General features: G+C 45.8%; 1 protein-coding gene across 18 annotated transcripts in view; it reads right to left on the minus strand.

The window, feature by feature from the left end:
* Nucleotides 1-4,623: 4,623 nt before the first annotated feature.
* The window catches only part of LOC121597079 (tyrosine-protein phosphatase Lar), a 235,062-nt gene continuing 225,065 nt past the window's right edge, over nucleotides 4,624-14,620 (minus strand). For all 18 annotated transcript variants that reach the window (XM_041922582.1, XM_041922581.1, XM_041922583.1 and 15 more), the window contains 5 exons: nucleotides 14,183-14,322; nucleotides 10,877-14,082; nucleotides 10,612-10,744; nucleotides 10,032-10,448; nucleotides 4,624-9,898 (listed from right to left, as the gene is read on the minus strand). In XM_041922582.1, the coding sequence (XP_041778516.1) occupies nucleotides 9,830-9,898; nucleotides 10,032-10,448; nucleotides 10,612-10,744; nucleotides 10,877-14,082; nucleotides 14,183-14,322 (3,965 nt within the window). In that variant the 3' untranslated portion in view covers nucleotides 4,624-9,829. The remainder of the gene's footprint in view (nucleotides 9,899-10,031; nucleotides 10,449-10,611; nucleotides 10,745-10,876; nucleotides 14,083-14,182; nucleotides 14,323-14,620) is intronic.

The raw sequence follows: 14,620 nt of genomic DNA on the forward strand, positions 1-14,620 counted from the left end.
CGAGACATACTCAGTACCACGCAGTTGGAGAGTCGGTCCTTGACGAGCATGTTATTGAGACGTTCGAGTTGACAACTGTACCACGGGACCACCCCAAATTATTTAAGTTTCATTCAATATCAGAAACAAACTACATTCTTTTAATTAGCAAGTGTATGTGCATGTAAGCTGTATGTATGTACAGGCGGTCCCCGAGATACACGGTTAATGGGGACCGAAAACGGCCGCAAAATACCGCGTATCTCGAATTTCCGCGTAAGTCGAATCTCGTGATTTCCATCCAAAATATCCCTAATTTTCGTGCAATTTTGCAAGTAGGGGGTGGTTTTAGCCACCAAATTAATTGTTTGATATATTTCTACTGAATTGAACAGTTTTAAACCTTTTGAAATGGTATTTCACTTTTGATCAATACGGAAATTATTTGGTATTTCGCAATGGATATATCAAATCAGTACAATTTGCTCAAAGAACTGTCAAATTTGGAAAACCGCGTATCTCCGAATCCGCGTATAAGAGGTACCGAGTATCTCGGGGACCACCTGTATATATGATTGAAAAATTTAGCATAGCGGAATTTGGGGCAAGTGTGCCACCTCAAGCATTTCATGTTATTTACATTTTAAATCTCTTAGCTATTTTACATCTATTTCCTCACTTATAAACGAGTTTCGCTTGAAAAAAGTACAAACAAAATTATTTTTGAAGCGTTTTTAAAGGGGTCTAAAAAGACGTTGTTTTTTGGGCTATGGGACAAGAGTTCCACTCGTATGGGACAAGACGGCCACCTGGTTAAAATAAACGTATTTCTTAGATAATTGGAAATTGTTACGTTTGAGCTACTTGAGTCACCAATGAACCCTTTTTGATCACCACAATATGGTTTGTTACTGTTCTGTTTTTCCGGGGTGGAATCCGCTTATAGTAGCGCACCATACCGCTGCACGCTACAACAATGTTTAAATTTTTTCGGGAACTATTTTGTTGCAAGAGAATCAAATCAGTTTGTTTCATTTTTATCTGTTGCATGAACATTTTTTGAATTGTTTGCACACCAAAACAGATAAAAAATAATTGAAATTTAATTTTAAAATATTTTTGTGATTGAATGTGTGCACAGTTTTTTAAATAAATAGGAAAATCCAGAAATGTTGCCGCACCATGTTCATAGACCCAGGCCTAAGCCGTGGAAAATATTGACATCGAAATCAAAAATGTTGAGATCAATAGCAGACATTGGGTAGGAGACAACACTATTATTGAGGTGCCAACTAGTGAACTTCTTCTTCTTTGTCACAATTACCATTGTCGGCCCAGGCCTGCTTGTACCACTAGTGGGGGCTCGGATTTCAGTGACTTATTTATTACCTATAATAGCAGGATAGTCAGACCTACGTATGGCAAAGGGCACGGTCCCTTTCAAGGTTGAACCCATGACGGGCATGTGTTGTTAAGTCGTACGAGTTGACGACTGTACCACGAGACCGGCCTAATAAATCATACCAACCATTAATGCCATATAAAAGCAGCTCGATTGACACTTCCCAATTCACTCTCGAGTATGGCCTGCGACTTCTCCAATCCATTCTGTCCGGGGCTGGAGTATTGGTCGATCATTTTAATGCATGTAGCACGTGTATACATTGACCGTATCGAGCGAGTGTAGAGGGCATTCACCAGATTTGCTGCCAGCAGATTAGTGATGGGTAAATACAATTTTTTTCCGGGGTCAGATCGATCCCGAGGGCTGCCCACGGGAAAAACTTCGGACTCATCGACTCCGAGTTCGGATCAGTCCGGATTAATCCGTATCAGTCTGGATCAATCCGGATCAGTTCTGATCAGTTCGGATGGGTCTGGAAGCATCCGAATGAGTCTGGTCGAGTAGTTTCGGTTGGTGGCACAAAAACAGTAAGGGTTAATTTTTACTGAGTTTTTGGGAAGCATATGGCACAAGGAAAAAGGGTTTTAAATCTGACGGAAAAGGTAAATATTATTACAAGAAAGAAAATGGTTACACTGTATCCTACATACTCGATGCCTTACTTAAAAGTCAATGAACTTGTCAAGAATTGTCTAGACGATAAAGGACAATCATTTTGGGAATTAGCAATTGCAACTTCAACCTAAACTACTCGCCCGGACTCTACCGGACTCGTTCCGACTTAGCCGAACTCATCCAGATTGATCCGGACTGATCCCGAGTCGGAGTCATATTTTGCGTACCGGAGTCGGAGTTGATCCATGACTCCGCTCCGGATTACCCATCACTACAGCAGATTACTTGGTGGGTCTTACAGGGCGTTCGGGATAATTTTGACAGTTACATTTTTGTTTATAACTCGTGATCGAGTTGGCATAGGAAAACAAGCAATACGTCATTCGACAGCTAAAAGTGTACGGAACAAGCAGCGAAAACATCCCGTGATAAAAAATGCCAAAAATGAGTACATTGCGGAAGCGGATCACATGCATCAGGATGATCCGCACCGGATGCGACAACCGCCACATCATGCAGTGCGTGCAGTGTTCGCTGAACACGGTGAAGGCGATCCGGAGTGAGTTGGGAGAAAACAGCGACGACAACGAAGCGGTGGCAGCACGAAAACCACATTCTCAGCGGCGGGATTGCGTGCGGACCGACACTTGCCTGGCTGACCTCCAGGCGCGCGTGATGGAAAATCCGGGGTCGGAATTCGGCCGTTGGCACGTGAGATGGGGGTGGCAGGGGCTGAGGCTGAACGCAGACGGGTACATTTCCATGCTGGACACCGTCGTGAAGCCTTGGATCACGAGAGTGGCCAACGGCAGACCGTACGTGTTCCAGCAGGATTCCGCTCCGTGCCATACAGCCTCCAAAATGATAAAGTGGTTGGCGGCCAATTTCAACGACTTCACCACGCCGAATGTGTGGCCTCCCTGCTCCCCGGATCTTAATCCAATGAATTATTTCGTGTGGGGCGCGGTGGAACGGGACACCAACAGAACCTTCAGCAACACCAAGGCGGATCTGATGGCGAAAATCAGGTCCGTTTTCGCGGCCCTACCCCACGAAACTGTCGCCAGGGCTTGTTCCCGGTTTCGGAGACGGGTGGAGGCCGTAATAGAAGCTGAGGGCGGATATTTTGAATAAAATGAATGAAATACATAGTGAGCTTCTATTTCTAAAACAAACAAAAATTCCCCGATGATTAATTTTGCCATAATTTTTTTTTTCTTTCTCCGTAGGTGACTGTCAAAATTATCCCGAACGCCCGTATGCATCCTTGCCCGATTATGAGTCTAGGTGTCGGTTAGCGGGTCTGGACTACCTCGAAATCCGCCGCCAACACGTTCAATCCGTATTCGTTGCCTCCCTTCTATATAATCAAATAGATGCGCCTACGTTACTCAGCTCTATTCCTATTTATGTGCTCAACTGATCGCTCCGTATTCGTCCTTCCTTTTTAATTTCGAGATACCGTTCTGCATATGGTCGAAACGATCCGTACTTACGTGCACTGTCTTCGTTTAACTTCTTATGCAATTTTTTTGATTACCACAAATCCCTCCCACCACTTTCAGTGTTTCTTAGTTCAGTAATAGGATGGACTGATTAATTTAGGATAGTAAAGGATAGCATAGTTATTAAGCAAAGTATGTGTAAACTGCAAGGCAGACATATTAATAGATAATTGAATTGAATTGAAGTCCTCGTGATAACTGCGCATCGTTGATTCGCTCTAGCCCACACCTCCATCTTCAACAAGCATTACCATTGGCTCCAGCAGTCAAGCGAGAAGCGGTGTACATCATCTGCTATGTAGGAAAAAGATGAATTTGCTACGAGGAATACAACTTTAAGCCCATGTTACAGATCGAGTGGACGTGAATGTGACATTTTCGGCCGTATCGGGGTGGTCGTTCGTCGAAGAACGTTCGTCGCTCATGAGTGGACGGGGTTGTACCACTAGATTGGGCAGAACAAAACCTAGACGGTTTTCTAATTTTTGATCATAGAGGCCTATGAAATGAGTGAAAATGAGCGTCGCGGCAAACGTTCCCGGGAACGAACGAGCTCCCCGATTCGGCCGTTTGTTTTTATTGTTGTTGCTATATTTCATTAAATAATTATCAGAATACGGCTTATCGTACACCAAAAGAAATTACAAGCAAAGATTCGTTCCGCCGAAACAAGACTATCCATTGCTCCAGATTGCTCGAAAAAGATTCGCCGAAAGGCTGCTAGACTTCTCCTTCCTCAGCAAAAAGAATATTTGCACTGGAGTGCACTGCGGTGCAAAAGGTGTTTAGCAAACATTGTTTTTGGGTGAAATTGACCAGTACCTGTCAGATAATAACGAGTGCAGGCGAGTATGGGGGTATATTACCATGGAGCGTGTAACTTAGAAAATGTTTGGAAAATCTCGAAAAGCTGAACACATACCTTTGAAAGATCTCACTTTACTTGTCATCATGTATTTCCCCAAACAGCCAACAGCTTTCATCATGTCGTGTTTTTTCATAATTTTATTACATAACCTATATAATTTCGGACATTATCTATCTTTTCAGTTTATTTCATATAGCTTTTTGTTTCTTTTCTCTTTCCCATTTTCCGCGCTAGCCTTTCCTTCCTTACTGTTGCCCGTTTTGTCCACAGTGTTGCTCTAACATTTTATATTTGCACGATTTGCACGTTACATTGCATTGTTTGAGTGTTTTGTTTTCCTCTTTCTATTTCCTTTTCTCTTTCTCATGCTCTCTTCCGTCTTATACAGGTTGTGTGTGTTTTGCTTGTTGTATAACATATTGTACGCTTTGCCTAGAACATTTTTCTCTTCCTGTTCCATTACATAATTTGCAAAACCTTTCCCTGCGAGATAATGGCAACGGTAAATCTATACTTTCATTTTATTCATGTTTACGTTTTAGTTTTGCTTTGCTATGCTCCGTTTCCGATTTTCGCTATGTTTGCATGCAATATGACTGATGACTGCGAGGGAGAAACAGTTTCAACATGTCGGGGGGGGGGGGGGGGGTGAGCTAAATAAACCCGCCTGCCGCCAGATATAGTGTGTATATATCTCTTATTTGTTTATCTTATACAACACACACTCGTTTTCGCACGTGTTTGCCTCACATTGAAATTCGTTTCTACACTTTCATTCCTTAGTTTTGTAATGCTTGATTGGTGGTTTGCACACACACTCACACAAATGGATATTACATATTTAACTTTTGAGATGATGTTGCAAGAGACAATAAAAAATATGCCAATGATTGATGATACTCTTTTGGTTTTATTGCAGCAAGTTCTAATCTGTAAATGATGGTGGTTTGTAATTACGAAAATTAACATCTTTCGCATGAGGTGGTTGTTTGTGAGAACGTAACATAAGAAGAATGTTTTATTGGTTCTGTTCGAATACACAGGAATGGCTATGAACAACTGTACATTATTACATCTGCACTAAAAAAATGCGCAAATGTTCCTTGCGCATGTTAACGAGGTTGCAGCTCAACACAAACGCAATCCAGAGTTTAGCACATTCCATCTATTGGCTGTGTGTTGTTGTGCAAAGCGTTCCAACGTCAGCGTTACATCCATTTGTACAAAATTCTACATTGTCTATTGAGCTATGGTTGTGTTGGGTTGGTGTGTTTGCGTGTATTTTGCTATTGTTAGTTTGCAGTCTAGTTCACTTGGTTGTGTGTTTTAAGTTTGCTTTCACCACTGGTAAGAAACAAAAACTGGTTACTGGTACCGGGTGCAAGCCACTCCATCTCTCTCTCTATTTCTCTTTATGTGTCTTGCTCTGTCCAAAGTTGTCCAAGGCATTGCATATGGATATGGATACTAGAAACTAAAACCTCTTAGTGTAGTAGTTTGCGCACTTTCTTGGAAGTTTTGTTGCGCAGCGCGTTATGCCTTACTCAATGCGGCATCATATTGGAATGCGGTTCAGCTGGAACTAAAATCATATATACTGAATGTTTGTGTGTGTGTTTGGAGGTGAAATTGTAGGATTTGCTTAAAAAATACTATGCATTTCGTTCACTATTAGTTAATTCTATTGTGTTTTCGCTCATACATGGTAACACGCACACATGGAATCGGTGTTGATTGGTTCCTCCGGTTGTAGATGATGGTACGAAGTAGTTATGGTTTTTTTACGATGAAATTGCAGAACAGATGCTACAGATTTGGTAAACCGAAACGCAAATCTATCAAACTTGAAAGCGTTTCAGATTTATCACGCCTTACGTACAAAGTATGAGTAACCATTTACTTGAGTAGGTAATTAAAAACAAACTAACAAACATATCGCAACATAGGGCAGTGTGTAGTTATGTGACTTGAGAAGAATTTTATTAATACTAAAAAAAGGGGGGGGGGGGGGAGCTACACAAAACGCCAAACATGGACGCTACTTTTCGAGTGTAAAACAACTGGGTTTGGGTTTGCTTTTGTAAAGTGTTGCTTTTTGTTGCACTAGCATCGTTGTAATCGATTTGTTGGCAAGAGATAGTAGCGTAAAAGATACGGGGTGGCGGCAAGGTGTATCGTACTAGAGAGGTATATAAGAATGTTTCGAGTAGTACAGACGATCAGTCAGTGGATCATCTGCACCGCTTGGAAGGAAAACGAAATGTTGCCGTTTCACAGACCAACAGGTTCTCTAAATTAATATTACTTGGTTGGTAAATGCTTGCAGTTTTTTTTTTGCTTGCTTGATGCTTGTTTTTAGTACTACTTGTAAATGATGAGGACGCAAAAGATGCAAAATTCAGTCGCGTGATCATTACGTGATATGATATGGTAGATGAGTACAAACGAATCATTCGTATAATAGCCGCTAAATATATTTGTATATGTAAAAGAGAACGCCCATTACTTATAAGGTGCGAATAGTAATTCTAATGGCCCATGCGTGCATGCTTGCGCATCCTTTTGCTTGCCCTTGGTTGCGCTCCCGTCACACGCACGGGTGGGGGTGATGGTGTATGTGTGTGTTTAATGTAGGATTACTAATTCTACGCCCAAAAACGGTGCGCCACTATACGCAACAACACTTTGCTAAAGTACGCACATATCACATCAAAATACTACTTTCAAATCAACGCAACGGTTGCGGTGCGCTTAATGGAAATGAATGTGAAAATATGCAGAAATCAGGAAAGAAATTCAAGTACATTTCGAGTATATAACGTGCAATGTGATGTGTGTACGAAAATGAAATAAATGCAATCATACCACCACTATTCGACAGTAACTGTAAGTAAGCGATGGCTGCAATTGTACAACGCAGGCTGACCGTTATACACGATCGGCAAATCCATTATGCAAAAGGTAGTTAGAAAGCTGCTGCAGTATGCCGTAAGTAACTACCGTGGCTAGTTTGTTTACTTTCTTTTTTTTTAAGTCAAACTCTATGTTTCCTCTATGTGGTTCGAGCGTCTAATCTGTGACCGCCAGACATTACTCAACAGCAGCCGGAATCTGTTCAGTCGTGTGTGAGAGAGATGTTTGTTTTATAGTAATGATATTGCGCAATGCATCTTCTCCATCTACACTGTCGCGATGTGGTCGCGATGTCCAACTGCAAATGTAAGCCGCGCCCCACTTTATCCATTCATTCTGTATTAATTTCACACACCGTCCGATCATCTATAAACACACATACACGCACATACACATACACACACATTCTCTCTCTCTCTCTCACTCACACACACACACACGCACACTGATGATGATGTGCATTCCATAAAATCATCACATTCACATGCCTTATAACGTATAAAGGACGTGCAGCATAGCATATCATTACATGCAAGCGCGTGTAGCGTGTTTCGTGTACCAAAGTCTGTGTTGCAGGTTTCCCACGCATGCAACCGATGTGTTGTTGCGCCTGTTTTGCTGCCCCTTTGTTGCTATTATTTTCTACGTTTGTTACTTATCGCTCCTGTGACACCTGTTTTCTTCAAACACCTAATTTGGTAGTTTCCCCCCAGCTACTTGTGTATACCTAATTGAGTATGCGTGTTATGTTTAAAAGTCAAATCATTAGCCAAGTCTCTTTGAATCAACGTGTTCCATCTTACATAGTATCAACAACGCTCCGTACTGGCGATCCACCCACGTGTACCTGTACTGCCGGGGTGGGAGCGCTTTAATGCGGGTATATGAATATAGTCAATGTTTCCGCGCTATTCGATTATGTTTGCCCTTCTCGTCCTTATGTCCGCTCTCGAGTCGAGCGAGTGTAACGGTGATCCAAGGACAAGGACCCAGTGCCGTTTCCGTTTCACCCATTTAGTTGTATTTGTTTTGTTTTTAGAATGTAATGCTATATAGAATAGTTACTCGAGTAGTAGTAGTTTGCATTCCTACCGTTTTCTTTACCAATGTGTTCTCCCGCTGTTTGCTACCTTCACTCTCCTCTACCCAAACGTCTGATACGTGCATGCCTTTCAAGTGATACGCTAATAATATCAGTCTGACCGTTTGATGTTTCATTTTGATCGCTAGCAAGTAGTAGCAAGCTTACACTAATAGCATCATTTTTTTCTTTCTGTTGTTTTAGCCGTTATGCAGAGCGTTGTTCACAACAAGAACAGGGTATGGCCTCTACACCAATGCTGAATCAAACCGGTGCTCGTGCTTTCCTGCGTCTGTCCACTTTGCCAAACAATTTCTACTTGGAAAGTACCCTAAATTATGGACCAGCATTTGTTAGTGGTTACGGAGCAAACAAAATCGGGGGTAATGATCAATGATCATACATTGCTGCCTTCATTGGGTCCGAACGCAGGATCTTTTTGGTTTTTGGAAAAAATAACTTGGAAAAAAGGAACATGGTGCAACCGGTAAATGTACGAACGTATTATTCGACCGATTGATGAAGTTTCGTTTTGCTTCCCTGGTTGGTGCCCCACCTTAAAATACACCTCCGTCTGACCCGCGCAGTAACACACACTAAATGGCAGTAATGATTGTGATGTTAGGGTGAGTGTTTAGTACGTACTACGGCCGACCACGGATTTGTCGACTCGCTAGGGTAAACTTTAATTTTCATATTAGTTTTAGTTTTAGTGTGAAATTTGGTTTTTTTTTCTTCAAAAATGTTCTATTTTAATCCGTTCTGTTCACTTCTTGTGCGAATGTGATGCATTTCTTGAGTCCGATGGTTTCGATCGTCTCTCGTTCCATCGACGCCATCATTATTGATGTGACAGTAGCGTCGAACAGTTGCTTAATTATTAAGTTTTGGTAGGAAATTAAGCTAGGTAGCTGTTTTGTTTTTGTTTTAATTGCTTACTAGAGAGAGGATTATTACGATCCGATCCATAGCTTGTCTGTGGTTGGGTATTGAGTTTCCTAGAATAGTTGAGTATAATCGAATTTTGAAAATTCTTCTAAATCTTATCAGAGAGAGAGAGAGAGAGTTACACAGTTTCGTCGAAAGGGGCTATAAACATACACACTTACGACCGCTCAACAAACACATTCCATGCGTTTGGGCGTGGATCATTTCCGATAGAAAAATGGCAATTAGAGGCTTCCAGGGAGGGGGGAGGTTTGGTTTAAATAAAATCATTGAACGGCGTTGGAGGAAAAATGGGGATGATGCTTGTACTGTCGCCCTACTTGTTGGTAAAACCGTTGTTGCTTGATTGCTAGTTACGCGTCAATAAGTGATAAAATATGGCGATGCAACAATAAAACACCAACCTCGCTCGTTAACGACTTGCAGCGCGGGCGCGCGCGTGTGTGTGTGGATTGTGGATCATCGATGCCATCGCTCCAATTTGCCACGCTTGCCAGAGGGGTCGTTTGGGTCTCTTAGGTTGCGTAATGATCAAACGAACCGAGATACTCCAGCGCAGCACGATAGCAAAACTGATATTGATCCTGTTGGGAGGAGAGATAAAACGTTCAATGAAAGTAACATGTTATCATTAGTCCGTGTAATTGTCCTCGTGAAGCAGCGCGAGTGTGGAGCAAAAGATAGTTTTGAATGACGCTTTTCCCCACCCTAACTTACCTCGGTCTGTACCATTGCCGGTCGCTGGGAGCGCAGTATTCGAACCGTTTGGAATACGTCCAGCACACCCTCATACTGCATCCGCTCGAGCACGATGCTGAGCGTGATAAAGACGCCAGTGCGACCGACGCCCGCACTGCAATGCACCGTAATCGGACCGTCCTGGCCGAACTGTTCCTTCGTTTTGTGCACCTGGCCAATGAAGTCGATAAAACCTTCGCCCGACTTCGGTACGCCCTGTTCCGGCCAGTCAATGAACTGGAACTGGCGTACCGTGCGGGACGAGCCGTCGCGAGCATCCGTCACCTTGAACTCTCTCAGTTTGTACTGTGGCATGTTGTACTCGGCGATCGGATCCACCACGTAGCACTGATAGCGCACCGAACGCTCGTGAGGCCAGTATTGGAAGCATTTTTCCTGCGAACGATGGAAAGGAACGTCAAAGTCCAACATTAATTGCTTGCTCATTACTATTGACTGGGCACACAATGTATGGTTGAAAACGACATGGCTGCGCTGCAGAGAAGTGCTACGTGAGCACCACCACATGAATGAAGGAGAATTTTACAAAACGACTTACCCGTCCCATTTCTTTTAATTTGGTTAGCATAACCACGATGGTTGAGTTGTGTTCCCAGAGCATTCGCCAGAAGTCTTCGGCCGTTTCTTGTAGAGGTCCTTGGGCGGCAATGTAAGCGTTTCGATACCGATAGCTTGTGTACGAAGAAATGAGAGAAGCAATTATTTTAAACCACTCACGCACACACACACACACACACACACACACACACACACACACACACACACACACACACAAAAGGTGTGTAACAGAAATCTCTACATACCCATCAACCAAACTAGCATTGATGTAATCGCTTCCCTCAACTCCCCGGATCGGTGTCAGGCAGACACGGGACGATTCGTACGGCAAAATGTGGACCAGGCGGTTTTTGTGCTTATTGCAGGGCAAGTTGGCCGTGACGAACCGCGTCGAATCGGCCTTCACGTTCGACAGCTTCTTGAACTCCATCTCCATCCCGGTAATGTTCTCGTGCGGCTCCGTTTGCATCAGCTTCTGGATGTGATTGTGCAGGCTGCGGGCGGGCACCTCCGTACTGCCACAGATGACCGCCTCCAGCAGCGCATCGTGGATGAAGATGTACTGATCCTCCGTCTGTACCATATAGTTGCGCTGCGCTCGCAAACACGTCACGTGCCCGTAGATGTCGATCGTTTTCTCGTACTTCATGCGCTCGAGCATGGAATCGATCACAATGTAGCAACCGGTGCGGCCCACACCAGCCGAACAGTGAACGATGATCGGGCCCGATTCCGACGGCGTGAGCGACTTGGTGCGGCGCAGGAACTGCAGGAACGGTGCCGGATGGTCCGGTACGCCGTGATCCGGCCAGGCCGTAAACTGTAGCTGCTTGATCTCGCGCCGTTCGTTGCTACCGTTGCGGTAGATCTGGAACGTGCGGATGGAGTATGTCGCCAGCTCCTGCGTTTCCGTGATTGTCACCGTCATTGCCCCGTACACCTCGGTGCCTCGGGCCGGCCAGTACATGTCGCACTTGATGCGCGATCGCTCCTCCAGCCTCGTCATCATGACGATCGTGGACGACTTCAGCTCCCAGCACATGCGCCAAAAGTCACCGAACGTTTCCTGCAGCGGCCCTTGCGTGGCCACGTACGCATTGTGCTTCCGATACCCGTCGCAGTAGTTCGCATTGATGTAATCCGACCCTGGCACGCCCTCGATCGGGGGTAAGATTACCCGTGAATGATCGTAGGAGGTGACGTTCGCGTAGCGGTTCTTTGGCTTGTTCACCTCCATGTTGGAGTGATCCCAGGTGAACTGTTGGCCCGGCTCGATGCTTTCGTACTCTTGCGAGAATTTCAGATTATCGTTCGCTTTCAGCCGCTCGACATGGTTAGCCAGCTCGGCGATCGAGATCGGTGGGTGGCTTATCATGCCCGGCGTTTGGAAGTTGATTCGCCGCATGTCCACGGGATCGGTCGGGGCGGGCCCTGCACCCAAATCGGCTGCCATCAGTGGTCGCGTAACGGCGGCCTGATCCGGTGCCTTGCACGGCTGTCGGCGACGGCGCACAAAGTACACCACGAGGAAGCAGACTGACAGCACCAGCGCGGCAATGATCGGTCCAACGACCCAAAGCATGCCCGGCTCTTCATTTTTGCCACGAATGATAATTTCCGTATCCTGCGGAACGTTGGGATTGGGACGATGCGGTGGTTCGCCGGTCGGAGCCTCCTTCATGTCCAGCGCTAGAAACTCGGAGAACGGGCTCGACGTGTATAGATGCTTCTGGGGCGTATCGACGACGGCACGCACAAAAATGCGGTACCGCTTTCCTCGTTCGAGCTTTTTGTTGGTAAAATTGTGATTCGTTTCACCCGAGCCGAGATGGAACGTGTACGGAATGTTGCGCTGCAGGAACATGGCCGCAATGTACGGTGCGTTCAGACGGTCCAGCTTCGGCCGCGATGGCAGCAGCTCTTCGGTAAGAAATTGGTCCGGTATTTTGTGCAGGTTCGCCTTGTCCTCGGGCACGACAATCAGGTAGTAGTGTGAAATGGGACCATATTCTTCCGATGCTTGCGGCAGTATGACCTGAATTTCCTCCCCATTCACGACGCCGTAAAAGTCGGGCTGCACCATCGGCTGCGGGGCTGCCATCTGTGTCGTGACCGTAATCTTTGCCGGCGGCTTGTACGAGTAGTCGGTTGGGACCGCACTCACGTTCACGAAGTAGGTCGTGAACGGCGACAGCTCGCTGATGGTGTGCGACTTGACGTGACTCTTCAGTATGATTTCCTTCCTCGGCAGGATCTGTTTCTGCGAGATGCCCTGCGAATCGACAAACTCTTTCACCGCATCGAACGATATCTTGTAGTTGATGGGGTTCATCCGTATCGGAGGCGCCCAGCTGAGCGTCATCGAGTGTGTGCTAACATCGTGCGCACGCAGATTCAGCGGGACATCCTCCGGCTTCACCTTGACCGTCGCTTTCTCGCTCAGCTTGCCGAGTCCCGTTTTGTACATCGCGGCAATAGCGACCGCGTACTGGGCAAACTTTTCCAGATTGATCAGATCGGCCGACTCGGTCACGCCGACCACCTTCGTCTGCCACTCGTCCAAATCTTCGACCGCGGTCATGGTGTAGAAAATTTTGTACCCTACCAATTTGCCCCTGGACGGTACCGGTTCCCACCAAACTTCCACCGTCTGCTCGGACGTCGCGACGGCTTGCACCGAAAACGGAGCCCGCCCCATATCACGCTCCGTCGCAATGACGACCTTCTCGCTGAACGGCCCAGCGCCCTGCTTAGTGTACGCCCGTACCCGCACGATGTACTCGGTGCTTTCGTCCAGATTCGTAAACACGGCCTTGCGTACCGTAGTGTTCCGCTCCGTGCCGAGCCCGTGGTCAATCTTCTTGTGGAACTGCACATCGTACCGGGTAATTTGGCCGTTCCGATGCTCGCGCGTCGGTGGTTCCCAGGTAATGCACACCACGTCGGGCGTTTGGAATCGGACGGCTATACCGGTCGGCGGACCGGTCGGAGAGCCTTCGGGTGTTTGCAGATGTTTGACCGCTTCCTGCCCGATGCCGATATGGTTCATGCCAGCCACTCGGAACTCGTACTCCACCCCTCGCTCCAGATCGTTGATGCGTTTCACGTTCAGTTGCGTTCCCTGCAGTATCTCCTCGTTCAGGGCCTGCTCGCGGACGCCCCACCGTACGCGATATCCTCGCAGCTCACCGTACGTCTGTCGGGGCCGTTCCCATTCGAGCTCGATCGATACGGTCGGATCGCGCTCCAGAATCTTGAGCGTGACCGTCGGTCTGATCGGCACGCCGCCGGGTGTTTTTACCGATATGGGAGCACTGCGATCACCGTCCCCTTTGCGCGTTAGAGCGGCCACCTGAACCGAATATTTCGTATCCGGCTGCAGCCCCGTCACATTGTACTCCAATCCATCTACGACATCGAACTTCATCGGTTCGTTCAACAGTCCCTTACCCTAAAGATGCGCGAGAAAATGAAATATTGTGTATTGTTTTATGCGTAAATCTGGATAGAGTCAAACAAATCCCCAATTGCAAAATTTAACACTCGCTTACCTCTTCCTTCATTTCCTGCACGTGTATGTGATAGCCCCGGATGATGCCGTTACGGTTTTTCTCTTTCGGCGGTTTCCACGTCACGTAGATGGTGGTCGAATTGACGGGGCTTGCCTTAACGTCTTGCGGATCGCCAGGCACTGCAGATTTGTAGTCGATCGAGACCGTGCATCCATTATCCATTATCATCATAATCATCATCATCACGAAACGTGACGAGGAAGGGAGAGGGAAGGGCAGAACGAAATATGTTAGCAACACAACGAATATGGAAACTTTTTTCTCTTTCTTAAGCAAGTACAACGGAAGAATTAAATTCCATAAAAAAAGAAACATCTACGATACATTATTGAGCAGAGTACATAGGGCAGAACGAAAGTATGTTAGAGGGGATGATGGGTTAAACCGGGTAAATTAAATTAGTTGTTTTGAATTAAA

The sequence above is a fragment of the Anopheles merus genome, chromosome 3R (genome assembly GCF_017562075.2).
Source record: "Anopheles merus strain MAF chromosome 3R, AmerM5.1, whole genome shotgun sequence".
Taxonomy (NCBI): domain Eukaryota; kingdom Metazoa; phylum Arthropoda; class Insecta; order Diptera; family Culicidae; genus Anopheles; species Anopheles merus.